At 37.4% G+C, this 18767-nt stretch overlaps 1 protein-coding gene across 1 annotated transcript in view; it reads right to left on the reverse strand.

Moving 5' to 3' along the window:
* Positions 1-18767, reverse strand: part of LOC128647194 (transmembrane channel-like protein 1) — a 152513-nt gene that overhangs the window by 33049 nt on the left and 100697 nt on the right. The window contains exons 9-12 of the mRNA XM_053699976.1: positions 17552-17746; positions 6213-6392; positions 5984-6133; positions 5245-5373 (exon numbers count right to left, since the gene is read on the reverse strand). Coding sequence (XP_053555951.1) covers positions 5245-5373; positions 5984-6133; positions 6213-6392; positions 17552-17746 — 654 coding nt within the window. The remainder of the gene's footprint in view (positions 1-5244; positions 5374-5983; positions 6134-6212; positions 6393-17551; positions 17747-18767) is intronic.

Raw genomic sequence — 18767 nt, forward strand, 5'->3', positions numbered from 1 at the left:
GTTACGCTCATAGACAGGGGTCTGTTGAGAAATACTCCTATTGATAATTACCAGAACCTAGATATTGCTTGTGTCCATGGGGACATACACAAGTATCCAACTGCTAAAGTACTTATTGAAACTCAAAATGGCCCTATAAATCATAGAGTTGGTTTAGTGGATAAATTAGTCCATGAAATGATAATAGGCAGAGATTTTCCCCATTTTTTGAATCTATGGGATGCTGCTGAGGAAAATTCACCGGATTCAGTAGAGGGCGCTGTTTGTGACTTTCCCTTTTTTGATTTATTGGGGGATGACTTAGACAAAATAACTCCTGCTAGAGGGAAACACTCAACCCCTATGGAAACCCTAGTTGGAGGTAATACTGAACAGAATAATACAGGTCAATCTAATATATCTGAACCTGATGTAGAAATAACTGACCTAGAGGTTAGCCCAAGTAACTTTAGGGCTGCACAATGGGAGGATCCAACTTTAGCTGCGGCTAGAAACTATATTTCCGTAAGAAATGGCACCCCCATTAATACTGATAAAGCACTCACCTATCCATACTTTGAAGTGGAAAATGATTTATTGTACAGAGTTGGGAAAAAGGAGTCTGTCAAACAGCTGTTAGTACCCCAGGCATATCGACACACTGTATTAAATCTGGCACATAGCCACATACTTGGGGGGCACTTGGGGATTGAAAAAACCAGAGAGAGAATTCTTAGGAGGTTTTATTGGCCAGGTGTAATGGCATCTATCACAAATTATTGTTCTTCTTGTCCTGAATGCCAATTAACTGCCCCTCTTACAGCATACCGTAGCCCCTTGGTGCCCTTACCCATAATTGAGGTCCCATTTGAACGCATTGGTATGGATTTTGTGGGTCCTCTTGTAAAGTCTGCAAGGGGGCACCAGTATATATTGGTAATAGTAGACTATGCTACACGTTACCCTGAGGCAATACCCATGCGTACTACTTCAGCAAAAGCAATTGCTAAAGAGTTAATGTTAATGTTCAGCCGTGTTGGGATTCCCAAAGAAATATTAACAGACCAAGGCACTCCATTTATGTCGAGAATTACAAAGGAGTTGTGTAATCTTCTTCATATAAAGCATCTGAAAACATCCGTATATCACCCACAAACTGATGGTCTGGTAGAGCGATTTAATAAAACACTAAAGGCTATGCTCAAAAAAGTAATTGATAAAGATGGAAAAAACTGGGATTTCCTTTTGCCTTATTTAATGTTTTCCATCCGAGAGGTCCCTCAAGCTTCTACTGGCTTTTCGCCCTTTGAACTTTTGTATGGAAGACACCCCAGAGGGTTGCTAGACATAGCTAAGGAGACTTGGGAACAGGAGTCAACCCCTCACAGAAGTGTGATTGAACATATAACTCAGATGCAGGATCGGATGACAGCCATTATGCCCATAGTTAGAGAACACATGGAAAATGCCCAACAGCACCAGCAGAAGAGCTATAATAGAAATGCCAGGGTTCGTGTGTTTAATCCAGGAGACAGAGTACTAGTCCTGGTTCCCACTGTAGAGAACAAATTTTTGGCAACATGGCATGGGCCATATGAAGTTATTGACAGAGTGGGGGAAGTAAATTACAAAGTAAGACAGCCTGGGAGGCGAAAGGAGGTACAGATTTACCATGTGAATTTACTTAAACCGTGGAAAGAAAGAGAAACACTTGTGGCTATAAAAACAGCAGACCTCCCTAAAATGGAGGAGCATGAACCCGTAGTCAATATCTCAGAAACCCTGACTATCCACCAGAAGAGGGAGGTAACAGACTTCATCAGATTAAATAAAGATGTTTTCTCCTCAGTCCCAGGAAGAACTACGATAATAGAGCATGACATTGTCACTGAACCGGGAAAAAGGATAAATCTAAAGCCATATAGAATACCTGAAGCCCGGAGGGAAGCAATCAAATTGGAAGTAAAGAAAATGCTGGACCTTGGGGTAATTGAAGAATCCCAAAGTGACTGGAGTAGCCCAATTGTGCTTGTACCAAAGCCTGATGGCACAATCAGGTTTTGTAATGATTACCGGAAGCTGAATGCAATATCCAAGTTTGATGCATACCCCATGCCAAGGGTTGATGAACTTGTGGAGAGACTCGGGAGAGCCAGGTACCTTACCACATTGGATTTGACCAAGGGTTATTGGCAAGTGCCGCTTACAGGACGGGCAAAGGAAAAGACTGCCTTCTCTACTCCAGATGGGCTCTTCCAATACAAGGTGTTACCTTTTGGCCTACATGGCGCTCCAGCAACATTTCAAAGAATGATGGACCGGATCTTAAGGCCACATGCTCATTATGCTGCAGCTTACTTAGATGACGTGGTCATACATAGCGAAGATTGGGAGTCTCACTTGCCAAAAGTGCAAGCTGTCCTTAATTCCATAAGAAATGCCGGTCTGACAGCAAATCCGAGTAAATGTACCATTGGCTTGGAGGAAGCCAAGTATCTTGGCTATTCCATTGGAGGAGGAATAGTAAAGCCACAACTTGCTAAAGTTGAAGCCATAAGGAATTGGCCACTACCTATGACGAAGAAACAGGTCAGAACATTTCTTGGGCTTGTTGGCTACTACAGAAGGTTTATCTCCAACTTTGCTACTATAGCAGGTCCTTTAACTGACCTCACGAAAGCAAAAGCTCCAGTAATAGTGAAATGGTCCTCTGAAGCTGAACAGGCATTTCAAAATCTCAAGGAAGCCATCTGTAGACAACCAGTGTTAGTCACCCCTGATTTTTCAAAGGAGTTTGTTTTACAGACGGATGCATCTGATGTAGGGCTTGGAGCAGTGCTTTCCCAGGAAAGTCAAAGTGAAGAGCACCCAATACTATACCTGAGCCGTAAACTTCAACCTAGAGAAAAGAACTATTCGATTGTTGAAAAGGAGTGTCTAGCAATTAAATGGGCTGTTGAAACTCTCAAATATTATTTGTTGGGCAGAAAATTTAGACTAGTTACTGATCATGCACCTCTCAAATGGATGAGTCAAAATAAGGATAATAATAGTAGAGTTACACGCTGGTTCCTTAGTTTGCAACCCTATCTCTTCTCAGTAGAACACAGGGCAGGAAGTAAACAGGGTAATGCTGATGGCCTTTCACGTATGCATACGCTTTTGGCCATGGTCGCTCACCCCACTAGGTCTGAGCTGGCGGGGAGGATGTGTGACAGAACCCAAGGCATAGTAATGGAAGGTGTCTATATTCCCTCAAAAGTGCTGCAGTGCTCCACCCCGCAGTTTGCAGGTAGCACATTATGTCAAAAAGTCCAGTCCAGGAATTCTGTCTGACTCAGCTAGCTACTCACCTGCATATGGTAATTGACAGCAGGTGCTAATAAAATCCCCAGTCAGGGTTTGAGAGGTAGATTTTTGCCAGCAGTAAAGGAAAACTGCAAACACTCTCCTGAGAGACTGAGAGGAATTATCTCTAAAGGACAAAGTTTGAAAGGTCTGTGCAATATTACTTTTGTGAAAAGCTACTTAGTGCAGACAGTTGTACTTGTTAGTAAGTGCTCAGTGGAGCAAGCCTCTTTTGTTTTGTTTATGTTTATTTTGCCTGTTTTTGCCAGACCTGATAATAAACAGACTGTATTTTATAAAGCTACAACCTTGTGTGGTGTTTCCAGCTTTAAGGACTGTGTGTTTCCAAGATCCCAGGTCACAATATATATATATATATATATATATAAACACAAAAAGAACCTGGATAGATAAGTAACTAGCAATATTAATGCATATATACAACCTAAAAAAAAAATATATGGGCAAAAAAATATATAAAAATACTGGGCAGTCTTTTGGGGAGCAGTCAGAGTTTGAGCTCCCAAATTCTTCAGCTTCATCAGAATGATCTGTGATTGGAAGTTTCACCAGAACAAGTGTTCAAGTTCAAATTAATACAGACTACTGGTTGCTGAACAGTGATCTTCTCGACATACATCAAGGGGATATACAGCTACGGTGGTCCGGTTCCATACTCTGTGAGGTGCTGAGCATTTCACTGACACAAATCATCCTTACCTCATATGATTGAGGGTTTTTGAAGTAAGTGCACATCTGAGTGGGGGTATCATATGAAGAGATTCCACCCCAGCCAACACTTTTAAATATTTTATGTGAACTTTAACTATCTTTAACACATTTTATTATATGCATATATATTTATTTATTTTTATTGCTATAATATATTTGTGTATATATATATATATTTTTAGGTTGTATATATGCATTAATATTGCTATTTACTTATCTATCTTTTTATTATATTTATATGTGAGCGCCATCCAGGTTCTTTTTGTGTTTATCTTTGAAAATAATTTTGAGGGACTTGTTTGTTTATTTTTGGATTGGCAGCTCTATATATATGTATTTAACCACCATCTAGGGAGACATCTGTAAAAGTGTTTGTTTCAGGTGGTTTGCGGAGTCCTTTTTTAGACAGCGCTGGTAGGTCTTTCAGTTGATTTATTTCTCTGATTGACCATAAACACTTATTTTTGTTTCTCTCTCTCTCTCTCTCTCTCTCTCTCTCTCTCTCTCTCTCTCTCTCTCTCTCTCTCTCTCTCTCTCTATATATATATATATATATATATATATATATATATAGTCCAATAATATGCACTCCCTGGATTTAAACACAGCACACTTTATTCAGTAGTGACGTTTCGGGGCATTCACCCCTTCCTCAGACTGTTTCGGGGGGTGAATGCCCCGAAACGTCACTACTGAATAAAGTGTGCTGTGTTTAAATCCAGGCAGTGCGTATTATTGGACTATATTGATTATTGGCTTATGCACCCTGGTCTGGAATTAGTGTTGGCAAGTGGGAGTGCGCTACCTGTGTCTACTATATATATATATATATATATATATATATATATATATATATATATATATATATATATATATACATACAAACTAACCTATTGCATTTGGCTAATTACATCAGAAATAAAGCAAACCAGATAGAAAGCACTGTGAAGTGATCTGTGAATGTCTACATTTGATTCGATTTTGTAGGGACCATAAGATATGCGGTTAATCAGTTACATATGAAAAGGCATCTTATACCAAATAAACTACTAGATTAATAAACTGACTATTAAAATAAACAAAGAGACTAAATTAGATAGGGGATATTGTTCCACTGAGGTAACCAAGAACAAATTAAAGAAATAAAGGAAGAAAATGTTATCAATAATTATTAGTACAACATACCCATCCATATTCCAAATCCCAGCACCAGCAATAATTAAAGAAGCGAACAAATACAGCCTGTAGGAAGTCACCAGTCAGAATTGTAATATATGTGGTCATAATATCAGAAACAGTCAAGCGAACAAATTCCTAAAATTTAAAAAAAATATTATAGGTTTGAAAGGTCTTAAAAACTTTGCACATAATAAATAACAATTCTTCATTTAAATATATTAATATACAATCATAGCCAATGAAATAGTGAAAACTTTATTGGCCACATTACAAGTGGAAGGGTATTTAACGCTTCCGGACTAACTCCACTAGAAGTAAACTTTTTTGGGTGTCGGGTAGCACTTGCATTACAAAGTTGAAAATAAATTGTTTTCAATCAAGCTCTAACCTAATGTGCGCAAAAAGCCAAACTTAGGATATCGCACACACGTTAATGTATTCCCCCATAGAAGTCAATGTAGAAAAAAAAGTGCAAACCCAATCATATATTCGCAAGTGCAATAACCAGACATGGAAATATCAATATTTCCCCCTTTAAAATATTCAGTTATGCAATCAAATGATGTGTTTTATTGTGCATAATCAAGTTACTATGTTAAGAGTAAAAGATCTAAATGGTGCTTATTTAAAATAACTGAGGCCCATCTTATATTTGTTTTCAAACTATTAGAATAAATTACCCAAGATGTCCATAGTTGTTGATATATTATACTAATCCTTTATATGTCCCTTAGTAAATACTGACCTGCCCCACCATTGTCTCCCAGCATGGCCCTCTAGGGACATCAGATGGATCAACTTGAAAAGGGACAGTTGAATTTTCTGAGTATGAAGCATTATAAATATTTGCATACCATTGTGTCATGTTATGCTGCACAATTTTCTCTTCTTCTCGCTAAAACAAAAGTAAACAAATATTTTCTCAAAATATCCTGTGCCAAGAGAGAAAATGAATTAAGAATGTACCCACTTGCCTTAAGATTAATCTCGTCCATGAGTGCTATTAGAAATGTGTACAAATTTCCAAGAAACAGAGCAAAGATTCTTCCAAGCTGCCACCTCAGAGCTATTCTTGGGTGATAATTTTCCAACCCACTGATAACATCAAATAACGTTGGGCAAAACATTCCTAACAGAGACATAACTGTATTCACCTATGGAAAAAAGGCATTAACATGTTGTCATCAGAATCAAATAAAAAACACATTATACTTTGGGCTAGAAAACAGGTGGTGCTGGTTATATTTTGAGGGTTTGCACTCATCTGGCTTACCGCTCGTATTAGTTATTCTAGATTTACACTAGAATGATTACCGCGACTTCAGAGCTCTAGTTAACTGTTTTGCAAAACATAAAAGTTCTACAAAACACAAGAATACATCACAGAGTACACTTACACTCATAATAACACCATCTAATAAAAATTATTCAAAATATTGCACACAAAAGTTATAATGGCTCAAAGATATGAGGTCTTAGGTGTCCCCAAAAAAATGCAGGAAAAGGGATATAACATTGAGATACATACACATGCATTTCTAAAGATGTATATGTATGTATATATATATATATCTATATATGTGACTGTACATATGTATATGTGTATAGACTTATTTACAGACATATATGTACATATAAACAGATAAATACATGTGTATACATATATAGACATATATAAGAGCCCTTTGCAATTAAGTAGATGGAAATATGTAAAAGCATATTTATGCAATATTCATATTTGATTAAGGCTTTAACTGTGTATTTACTGTAAATATCTCACATTTCAATGTTCTGCAGATAGCACAATATGTATTTTTCAATACAGGGAGTGCAGAATTATTAGGCAAATGAGTATTTTGACCACATCATCCTCTTTATGCATGTTGTCTTACTCCAAGCTGTATAGGCTCGAAAGCCTACTACCAATTAAGCATATTAGGTGATGTGCATCTCTGTAATGAGAAGGGGTGTGGTCTAATGACATCAACACCCTATATCAGGTGTGCATAATTATTAGGCAACTTCCTTTCCTTTGGCAAAATGGGTCAAAAGAAGGACTTGGCAGGCTCAGAAAAGTCAAAAATAGTGAGATATCTTGCAGAGGGATGCAGCACTCTTAAAATTGCAAAGCTTCTGAAGCGTGATCATCGAGAATCAAGCGTTTCATTCAAAATAGTCAACAGGGTCGCAAGAAGCGTGTGGAAAAACCAAGGCGCAAAATAACTGCCCATGAACTGAGAAAAGTCAAGCGTGCAGCTGCCAAGATGCCACTTGCCACCAGTTTGGCCATATTTCAGAGCTACAACATCACTGGAGTGCCCAAAAGCACAAGGTGTGCAATACTCAGAGACATGGCCAAGGTAAGAAAGGCTGAAAGACGACCACCACTGAACAAGACACACAAGCTGAAACGTCAAGACTGGGCCAAGAAATATCTCAAGACTGATTTTTCTAAGGTTTTATGGACTGATGAAATGAGAGTGAGTCTTGATGGGCCAGATGGATGGGCCCGTGGCTGGATTGGTAAAGGGCAGAGAGCTCCAGTCCGACTCAGACGCCAGCAAGGTGGAGGTGGAGTACTGGTTTGGGCTGGTATCATCAAAGATGAGCTTGTGGGGCCTTTTCGGGTTGAGGATGGAGTCAAGCTCAACTCCCAGTCCTACTGCCAGTTTCTGGAAGACACCTTCTTCAAGCAGTGGTACAGGAAGAAGTCTGCATCCTTCAAGAAAAACATGATTTTCATGCAGGACAATGCTCCATCACACGCGTCCAAGTACTCCACAGCGTGGCTGGCAAGAAAGGGTATAAAAGAAGAAAATCTAATGACATGGCCTCCTTGTTCACCTGATCTGAACCCCATTGAGAACCTGTGGTCCATCATCAAATGTGAGATTTACAAGGAGGGAAAACAGTACACCTCTCTGAACAGTGTCTGGGAGGCTGTGGTTGCTGCTGCACGCAATGTTGATGGTGAACAGATCAAAACACTGACAGAATCCATGGATGGCAGGCTTTTGAGTGTCCTTGCAAAGAAAGGTGGCTATATTGGTCACTGATTTGTTTTTGTTTTGTTTTTGAATGTCAGAAATGTATATTTGTGAATGTTGAGATGTTATATTGGTTTCACTGGTAAAAATAAATAATTGAAATGGGTATATATTTGTTTTTTGTTAAGTTGCCTAATAATTATGCACAGTAATAGTCACCTGCACACACAGATATCCCCCTAAAATAGCTATAACTAAAAACAAACTAAAAACTACTTCCAAAACTATTCAGCTTTGATATTAATGAGTTTTTTGGGTTCATTGAGAACATGGTTGTTGTTCAATAATAAAATTAATCCTCAAAAATACAACTTGCCTAATAATTCTGCACTCCCTGTATATATTCCTATATATCTGTATATATCTATACTTATATACTGTATAATTATATATATATATATATATATATATATATATATATATATATATATATATATATATATATATATATATATATATATATATATATATATTACCAAAACCATCATATATATATATATAGAAATATTTATTAATGAAAAAAATAGAACTTATTCTGCTATGTGCAGAACATTGGAATTTGAAATATTAATATTTTCATGTCGGGTTAGTGCGAATAAGAATATGCGATTGTTTTTGTATAAGAGTGGGGTGTTTTTTTTTCACTTTTTTCCTCTATTGACTTCTATGGGGGATATACAGTTGTGCTCATAAGTTTACATATTAAAAACCAAATACAGGGTGCGCTAATGAAAGCTGCTAATATAGAGGATAAAATAAAACTAATAAATGCAGAGTTAGTGTTAAAAAACGAATGATGTTAATACCATAAAATATATTTTAATATATATAAATAAACCCTAATACATGTAAACTAACATTTGAAATACATGATGTGTAAAATATAAAAAGAAAAAATGAAAATAAAACCACCGGTGGAAAAAATATCAGGGGAACGAAATGAAAGTTCGTGGTAGGCTTTAAAAATGTATCCAAATAAACAAAGTTCATTGGTTAAAAATGCAAATGAAAGATGTATAAAAATCAAATGAGAGCATGGAAAGCAGCTGAGTCAGTCTGTGTGGCTGTATCAATGTAACTTTGCATCAATGTAACATTCGAAATCAAAGTTCCGTGGGTGGCTGAAAGGACAATCTGCATCAAAATGGAAAAGTCAGTACCATAAATGATTCGTCTTACAAGTTAGACTCACCCAGAATACGAAGCTATTTTCTGTTATGCTTCTCCGTGTACAAGTGTAGTAGGTCCGATATGAACACGGACTGCGATGGGCACCAAGTTCGCCCCAAGTTATGCCAATTTATTCATGGGACATCTTGAAGACATGGTAATCTACAACGGCACTTGGGAGGCGAACTTGGTGCTCTATCGTAGATTTATAGACAATATTTTTATCATTTGGGAAGGGGATCTAGAATTATTTGAGTTACTTTTAGATGACCTTAGCACAAGCACTTTTGGCCTCAACTTCACTTACGAACATAGTAAACACTCACTTAGCTATTTGGACATTAGAATTGAAATAAACAATGGTGAGATTCACACAAAAACACACTTCAAGGAAGTTGAATCTAATAATTATGTACACAGTCAAAGTTGTCACTATAGAAAGTGGATAGAGAACATTCCACCAAACCAATTTTCTAGAATTAGAAAAAATTGCACTACACTAGTCAATTATGACGAACAGTCATCATATCTAGAGAGGAAATTCCTTGAGAAGGGTTACAATAAAAGTAAAATAGAGTCAGCTAAAATCGCAGCTCGAGATAAGAATAGAAGCGACCTTTTAAAAAGAAGGGATAAAACCAATACAATCAGTAACAATACAGGTGCGGACCCACTCTGGTTACCATTTATAACTGATTATAATATTCACCATAATCACATTAGATCCATTCTCAATAAACACTGGTATATTTTACAGAGAGACCCAATCATCGGTGAATTATTACCTGAAAAACCAGCAATGGTATTTAAAAAGGCAAGAAATCTAAAAAACATATTAGCCCCCAGTGCCTTTAAAGATTCAAAGAAAAAATTCATTGAAGGGGATTTTGAATCCCACAAATTAAAAGGGTTTTACCCGTGCATTAATTGTAAAGCCTGTAAATTCAGCAATAAAACCAAGTGGGTAAAGTCGACCACCACCAATAAAGATTTTGAGATTAGGGACTGTATCAGGTGTACTGACAGCAATGTAGTATATCTGATACAGTGTCCTTGTTTCAAACAGTATTTGGGGGAGACCTCACGACCCCTAAAAGATAGAATTCGTGAACATCTCTTAAACATTGAACATGGATTCACAGGGCATCTACTATCTAGACATTTTAAAGAATGTCATAATCAAAACACAATGGGTCTAAAATACTGGGGTATAAGAAAAATCACTAACAATTGGAGAGGTGGTGACCTCAATAAAAAGTTGCTACGTGCCGAAGCTGAATTGATATTTCAATTCAAAACTTTAGAACCATTTGGTTTAAATGCAGAACTGGATTTAAATTCTGTAATGCATTAATAAATCGTATGCAATTAAAAATAAATAATAACTTCCTCACATATTACATTTAGTCCCAAATTAAACAATACAACTTAGGGTTCAAAATCAATATGAATTTTCACTTTTATTCTATTTATTTATTATTGATTATCTATTCATCTATCATCAACTTTATATTCTTTTAATAGACAATAAGATAATACAAATACTATATAACATCTATAAATAGTCAATAAGTCTAACTAAGTTTGGAATCTATACACTATTAAGGGCAACTATTTTCAACTATATAATTTTTCCCCAATCATAATATTTATTAAACACAAGATTAAAATGACACCACTAGTTCGTATAATACCGTATTTACACACTTTTTCACATATTGAATATAAAATAATAATTTTTCTATATATTAGATTTCTTTCACCCTTATTCATCAAATTACACTGATAAGATTAATTTTCACAATTTATCCAAACCTAACAAATTTATTAAATTTGTTAAATTTGTTATATGGACATAAATTTATGATATTATTTATCCACAACACAATTAAGACCCTTTTTCACTTTATAGATCACTGTAAGATAAAACATATGTTTTTTTCCCTAGATATGAATTAGATAAGGAATTTTATTTCATTTAAGTTTATTTTACACATAATTCATCATAATAGGATGTGATTTTTTATTCACCTTTTCATTCACATTTTTACACATGTGATTCATACATGTGTGTATACACATTATGCTCCCTTTAAAAATGAGAGTCCGCTATTTTATGAGAGACTATTTGAATCATGGAAAGGATACTTCCCTTTAAGAAAAAAACTGAGCACCTAACAAGGAGGAGTCCTAAACAATTATCCTCAATAAAAGGAGAGCAGCAAGCAGTCTGAATTCATCTTGAAAAAGGCTACACCAGCTGAAACGCGTTGATCCGCAACACTGTGATTGTTTTTACTACCAAGTCTAACTTAACATACAGAGCACTCTGTTGTTTTCCATTTTGAACTCTACAAAAACAATCCCAACTGCAATGTAACATTGTTTCCCATCTCACAACATCAAGCCTGGCTAACTGTGACTCTTAGAATCTGCAGACATCACTTACACGCTGATCTACAGACCACCCGGTAATCCGTGCATCTGATTAGAACAAACCATCACGTGACCCCGCACACGCTGCACAATCCGGCAAACCACAGTACACGCTGGAGCGATACTGTTCACCTGAAAGGTAATTTCCTATCTATCAAGGGTCTAACGTGTTCATATCGGACCTACTACACTTGTACACGGAGAAGCATAACAGAAAATAGCTTCGTATTCTGGGTGAGTCTAACTTGTAAGACGAATCATTTATGGTACTGACTTTTCCATTTTGATGCAGATTGTCCTTTCAGCCACCCACGGAACTTTGATTTCGAATGTTACATTGATGCAAAGTTACATTGATACAGCCACACAGACTGACTCAGCTGCTTTCCATGCTCTCATTTGATTTTTATACATCTTTCATTTGCATTTTTAACCAATGAACTTTGTTTATTTGGATACATTTTTAAAGCCTACCACGAACTTTCATTTCGTTCCCCTGATATTTTTTCCACCGGTGGTTTTATTTTCATTTTTTCTTTTTATATTTTACACATCATGTATTTCAAATGTTAGTTTACATGTATTAGGGTTTATTTATATATATTAAAATATATTTTATGGTATTAACATCATTCGTTTTTTAACACTAACTCTGCATTTATTAGTTTTATTTTATCCTCTATATTAGCAGCTTTCATTAGCGCACCCTGTATTTGGTTTTTAATAGTTATTGTTCAGAGGTATTTTGGAACTAACCTCTTTTTTTCAGGGTAGCCATTTTTGTGCTAATTTACAGACCTCCTTTTTTCCTCATAAGTTTACATACCCTGGCAGAATTTTTGATTTCTTGGCCATTTTTCAGAGAATATGAATGATAACACAAAAACCTTTCTTTCACTCATGGTTAGTGTTTGGCTGAAGCCATTTATTATCAATCAACTGTGTTTACTCTTTTTAAATCATAATGACAACAGAAACTACCCAAATGACCCTGATCAAAAGTTTACATACCCTGGTGAGTTTGGCCTGATAACATGCACACAAGTTGACACAAAGGGGTTTGAATGGCTATTAAAGGTAACCATCCTCACCTGTGATCTGTTTGCTTGTAATTAGTGTGTGTGTATTAAAGGTCAATGAGTTTCTGGACTCCTGACAGACCCTTGCATCTTTCATCCAGTGCTGCACTGACATTGCTGGATTCTGGGTCATGGGGAAAGAAAAATAATTGTCAAAGTATCTGTGTGAAAAAGGTAGTTGAACTGAAAAAAACAGGAAAGGGATATAAAAAGATATCCAAGGAATTGAGAATGCAAATCAGCAGTGTTCAAACTCTAATCAAGAAGTGGAAAATGAGGTGTTCTGTTTGATAACATACTGCATTCATCTTGCCATCAATTCTGACCAAATTTCCTGTGCCTTTGTAGCTCACACATCCCCAAACATCAGCGATCCCCCTCCGTGTTTCTCAGTAGGAATGGTGTACCTTTCATCATAGGCCTTGTTGACTCCTCTCCAAATGCAGCATTTAAGGTTGTGGCCAAAAAGCTCAATTTTGGTCTCATCACTCCAAATAACTTTGTGCTAAAAGGTTTGAGGGTTGTCTCTGTGCTGTTTGGCGTATTGTAAGCAGGATACTTTGTGGCATTTGCGTAGTAATGGCTTTCTTCTGGCGACTCAACCATGCAACCCATCTTTCTTAAAGTGCCTCCTTATTGTGCATCTTGAAACAGCCAGACCACATGTCCTGTATTTCCCCTGAAGTTATTTGTGGGTTTGTCTTTGCATGCCGAACAATTTTCCTGGCAGTTGTGGCTGAAATTTTAGTTGGTCTACCTGACCGTGGTTTGGTTTTCCACTTCTTTATTAGAGTTTGAACACTGCTGATTTGCATTCTCAATTCCTTGGATATCTTTTTATATCCCTTTCCTGTTTTATAAAGTTCAACTACCTTTTCCGGCAGATCCTTTGACAATTCTTTTGCTTTCCCCATGACTCAGAATCCAGAATTGTCAGTGCAGTACTGGATGAAAGATGCAAGGGTCTATTTTTTCGCTCTTTGGGTTACCCCTAGAAACAGTGTACTTTCAACTCATAATACCCAATGAGCGCAACCCGACGAGCGCAAAAATCTTACTTCTAGCACAATTAACGCTCAAGCGGGAGCATTAATTTGGGCTCCACTCGTAATCTGGCCCTTTATTGGTAAAATCTATTTTATTAATAGATTCTATTAACCCCTTAATGACCGCAGCACTTTTCCATTTTCTGTCCGTTTGGGACCAAGGCTATTTTTACATTTTTGAGGTGTTTGTGTTTAGCTGTAATTTTCCTCTTACTCATTTACTGTACCCACACATATTATATACCGTTTTTCTCGCCATTAAATGGGCTTTCTAAAGATACCATTATTTTTATCATATCTTATAATTTACTCTAATTTTTTTTATAAAATATGAGGAAAAAATGGAAAAAAACACACTTTTTCTAACTTTGACCCCCAAAATCTGTTACACATCTACAACCACCAAAAAAATCCCATGCTAAATAGTTTCTAAATTTTGTTCTGAGTTTAGAAATACCCAATGTTTACATGTTCTTTGCTTTTTTTGCAAGTTATAGGTCCATAAATACAAGTAGCACTTTGCTATTTCCAAACCACTTTTTTTCAAAATTAGCGCTAGTTACATTGGGACACTGATATCTTTCAGGAATCCCTGAATATCCATTGACATGTATATATTTTTTTTTAGAAGACATCCGAAAGTATTGATCTAGGCCCATTTTGGTATATTTCATGCCACCATTTCACCGCCAAATGCGATCAAATAAAAAAAATTGTTCACTTTTTCACAAATTTTTTCACAAACTTTAGGTTTCTCACTGAAATTATTTACAAACAACTTGTGCAATTATGGCATAAATGGTTGTAAATTCTTCTCTGGGATCCCCTTTGTTCAGAAATAGCAGACATATATGGCTTTGGCGTTGCTTTTTGGTAATTAGAAGGCTGCTAAATGCCACTGCGCACCACACGTGTTTTATGCCCAGCAGTGAAGGGGTTAATTAGGGAGCATGTAGGGAGCTTGTATGGTTAATTTTAGCTTTAGTGTAGTGTAGTAGACAACCCCAAGTATTGATCTAGGCCCATTTTGGTATATTTCATGCCACCATTTCACCACCATATGCGATCAAATTTAAAAAAACGTTAAATTTTTCACAATTTTAGGTTTCTCACTGAAATTATTTACAAACAGCTTATGCAATTATGGCACAAATGGTTGTAAATGCTTTTCTGGGATCCCCTTTGTTCAGAAATAGCAGACATATATGACTTTGGCGTTGCTTTTTGGTAATTAGAAGGCCGCTAAATGCTGCTGCGCATCACACGTATATTATGGCTAGCAGTGAAGGGGTTAATTAGGTAGTTTGTAGGGAGCTTGCAGGGTTAATTTTAGCTTTAGTGTAGAGATCAGCCTCCCACCTGACACATTAGACCCCCTGATCCCTCCCAAACAGCTCCCTTCCCTCCCCCACCCCACAATTGTCCCCGCCATCTTAAGTACTGGCAGAAAGTCTGCCAGTACTAAAATAAAAGGTTTTTTTAATTTGTTCTTTTTTTTTTTTTTAGCATATTTACATATGCTGCTTTGTAGAATCCCCCCTTAGCCCCCAACCTCCCTGATCCACCCCCAAAACAGCTCTCTTACCCTCCCCCTCTGCATTATTGGGGGCCATCTTGGGTACTGGCAGCTGTCTGCCAGTACCCAGTTTCAAGAAAAAAACGTTTTTTTAAAACAAAAATAGAAATTCTGTAGTGTAGATTCACCCCCCCTAACAGACAAACCCCAACACCTTAATTGATTAATAAATAAAAAAACTTTTATTCCCTTTTTTATGCTTTTTTTTTTACTTTTTTCTGTAGTGTAGCGGTTCCCACCCGCTCCCTCCCCGTGCACGCGCCCGCCCCCGCCCTTCCGTGCACGCGCGCGCGTCAGTGCGCGCCCCCGATCGCCCCCGATCGCCCACGCCCACGATCCCGCCCCTCCTGCTCGTCGCCAAGGCCATCGATGGCCACCACCCGCCTCCCACCAGCCTCCCACCCACCAACGCGGTAAGCCAACAATCTCCGGTGCAGAGAGGGCCACAGAGTGGCTCTCTCTGCACCGGATGGCTTAAAAATGTTATTGCAGGATGCCTCGATATCGAGGCATCACTGCAATAACCGGAAAGCAGCTGGAAGCGAGCAGGATCGCTTCCAGCTGCTTTCCAGACCGAGGACGTGCAGGGTACGTTCTCAGGCATTAACTGCCTTTTTTCTGAGGACGTACCCTGCACGTCCTCAGTCATTAAGGGGTTAAGAAACATTTTCAACTACTTCTGTTTAAAATTCTTGTCACTGTAATGAAGTGTTTACTTACCTATGTGTATGATGTGCATTGTATCACCTGATCAAAATCTGTCTGTGGTTTTGTTTCTAGATCTAATTCCATTTTGCCTGTCCGTTCCATTTGCTACCACGCCTAGTGATACTGACTTTGTATAAGGATTGTGCACCAGCTTCAGTCGTTCTTTCATTTTACTATATGCTGTTTGATATTTAATTTAATTTTATAACTTATAAATGAATTGAGAAGAAGAAATGATGTTTCTCATATTCTCATATCTAACATACCCCACCACTGCACTAGAAAGGAGAGGGGGTTGTCTCTTAAATGTTAAAAAGTCAGGAAATTCCTGTGTTATTTTCAAACCTATTGCAAATTTAAATTTAAACTGTGTTACCTTCTGAATAAAAATGTTCACCCTATTTTTATATGATGATGTAATGGTTAAAGAAGTAAAGTTTTTTTCAAATTGTCCTTGTATGTAGTGTTCATTAGATGAGTGGATCGAAAAATAATGCAAAAAGCCCTTCCATTATGAAATGGAACAGAAAGTGATGAGGATAATTCTATTTTTTTTTTTTACTATATTTTGATCAAGCTCAAAAGAAGCTGAGACAATCAGCACTTACTTGTGAAAATATGTATTTAACCATTAAGGTAACCCACTGGTTTTCAAACCTGTCCAAACATCTTCCTAACAGGCCAGATTTGGAGGATATCTGAACTAGAGCACAGGTGAAAACCTATCCTATATTATAAAAGGCCAGGTATGTTTGTCCGATGCAGTCATGCGTAGAGTTGTAGAGACTGCAGCGCAAGACAAACATACCTGGCCGTAAGGAAGGATCAGTCAGTGACTGCCGAGACTTCAAAAGGCCGTGAGGATCAGTGTCTGACTGCGCGAGACAGGTCTTGACCTATCTGCCGCAATCTCACTAAAAGTAGTGAGATCACTCTATTTCTGCATGTCCCATGAGTGGGGCAGTACAGAAATAGTGTTGCAGAGCTACTGAAGCATAGAGGGAGACTCTGTGTCCCTCTCTGCATCTGGCAGCGGTGGTGCCAATAGAGGGTTAGGAGGAGGCAGGTGGACGGCCCATCGCTGGTGGGACTGCTGCAGTACAGAAAAAAAATGTCTGTTTTGGCCTTTGTACACGGGCTTTAGGGCTAGTAACCTATAAAAAAAATGATTAGTCATTTTGAAGAAGAAGAAAAATAATTTCTGATCTAAATACATATCTTAACTAGGTAATGATATTTTTGTACACTAACTTCATTGCGTTCCCACCATCCATATTTATCAAGACCGTCCAAGGCGAATTGCTGGGACCTTCTTACAACAAAGTAAATTAGGTATCCACTGCCTGCCAGAGTGCACAATACAAAGAAATTTGCAAGTACTCTAAGAAATCGAACTAAGTGAATATTTTCCTCTTTCCTGTTTTCTTGCTCTTCCAAAATAGATTCCTGTTAAATAGAAAAAATATAGAAATACAATCAGCTGATCATAAGACAGTAATAATGAATGAACACATTTTATTCAACTAATTCAAATGGCACACTGTTTTTTATGATTACCAGCATGCTTTAAAATACATGGACTTTTTTCATAAGTGCTGTATAAACAAACAAACACTGTAGTTATCAAATGTGAAAAATTATTAAAATATATTTTCCCACTAAAAGGTTCACATTTTGGCCCAGATTACAAGTGGCGCGCTATTTATTACAAGTGGCGCACTATTTATCCCTCCCGCTTGTGCTTTAACTGCACTAGAAGTAAGCTTTTTGCGTGCGTTGGGTAGCACATGTACTAAAAGTTGTAACGCTCAAGCCCTAACTAGTGATGTCGAGAACCTAAAATTGTCGCAACTGTTCGCGAACCGGGCGAACCGCCATAGACTTCAATAGGCAGGCACATTTTTAAACCCACAGGGACTCTTTCTGGCCACAATAGTGATGGAAAAGTTATTTCAAGGGGACTAACACCTGGACTGTGGCATGCCGGAGGGGGATCCATGGCAAAACTCCCATGGAAAATTACATAGTTGATGCAGAGTCTGGTTTTAATCCATAAAGGGCATAAATCACCTAACATTCCTAAATTGTTTGGAATAACGTGCTTTAAAACATCAGGTATGATGTTGTATCTTAATTTTAGCTTAAGTGTAGTAGACAACCCAAAGTATTGATCTAGGCCCATTTTGGTATATTTAATGCCACCATTTCACCGCCAAATGCGATCAAATAAAAAAAAATTGTTCACTTTTTCACAAACTTTAGGTTTTTCACTGAAATTATTTACAAACAGCTTGTGCAATTATGGCACAAATGGTTGTAAATGCTTCTCTGGGATCCCCTTTGTTCAGAAATAGCAGACATATATGACTTTGGCGTTGCTTTCTGGTAATTAGAAGGCAGCTAAATGCTGCTGCGCATCACACGTGTATTATGGCTAGCAGTGAAGGGGTTAATTAGGTAGTTTGTA

Source organism: Bombina bombina, chromosome 2, assembly GCF_027579735.1.
Source record: "Bombina bombina isolate aBomBom1 chromosome 2, aBomBom1.pri, whole genome shotgun sequence".
In the NCBI taxonomy this organism is placed as follows: Eukaryota; Metazoa; Chordata; class Amphibia; order Anura; family Bombinatoridae; genus Bombina; species Bombina bombina.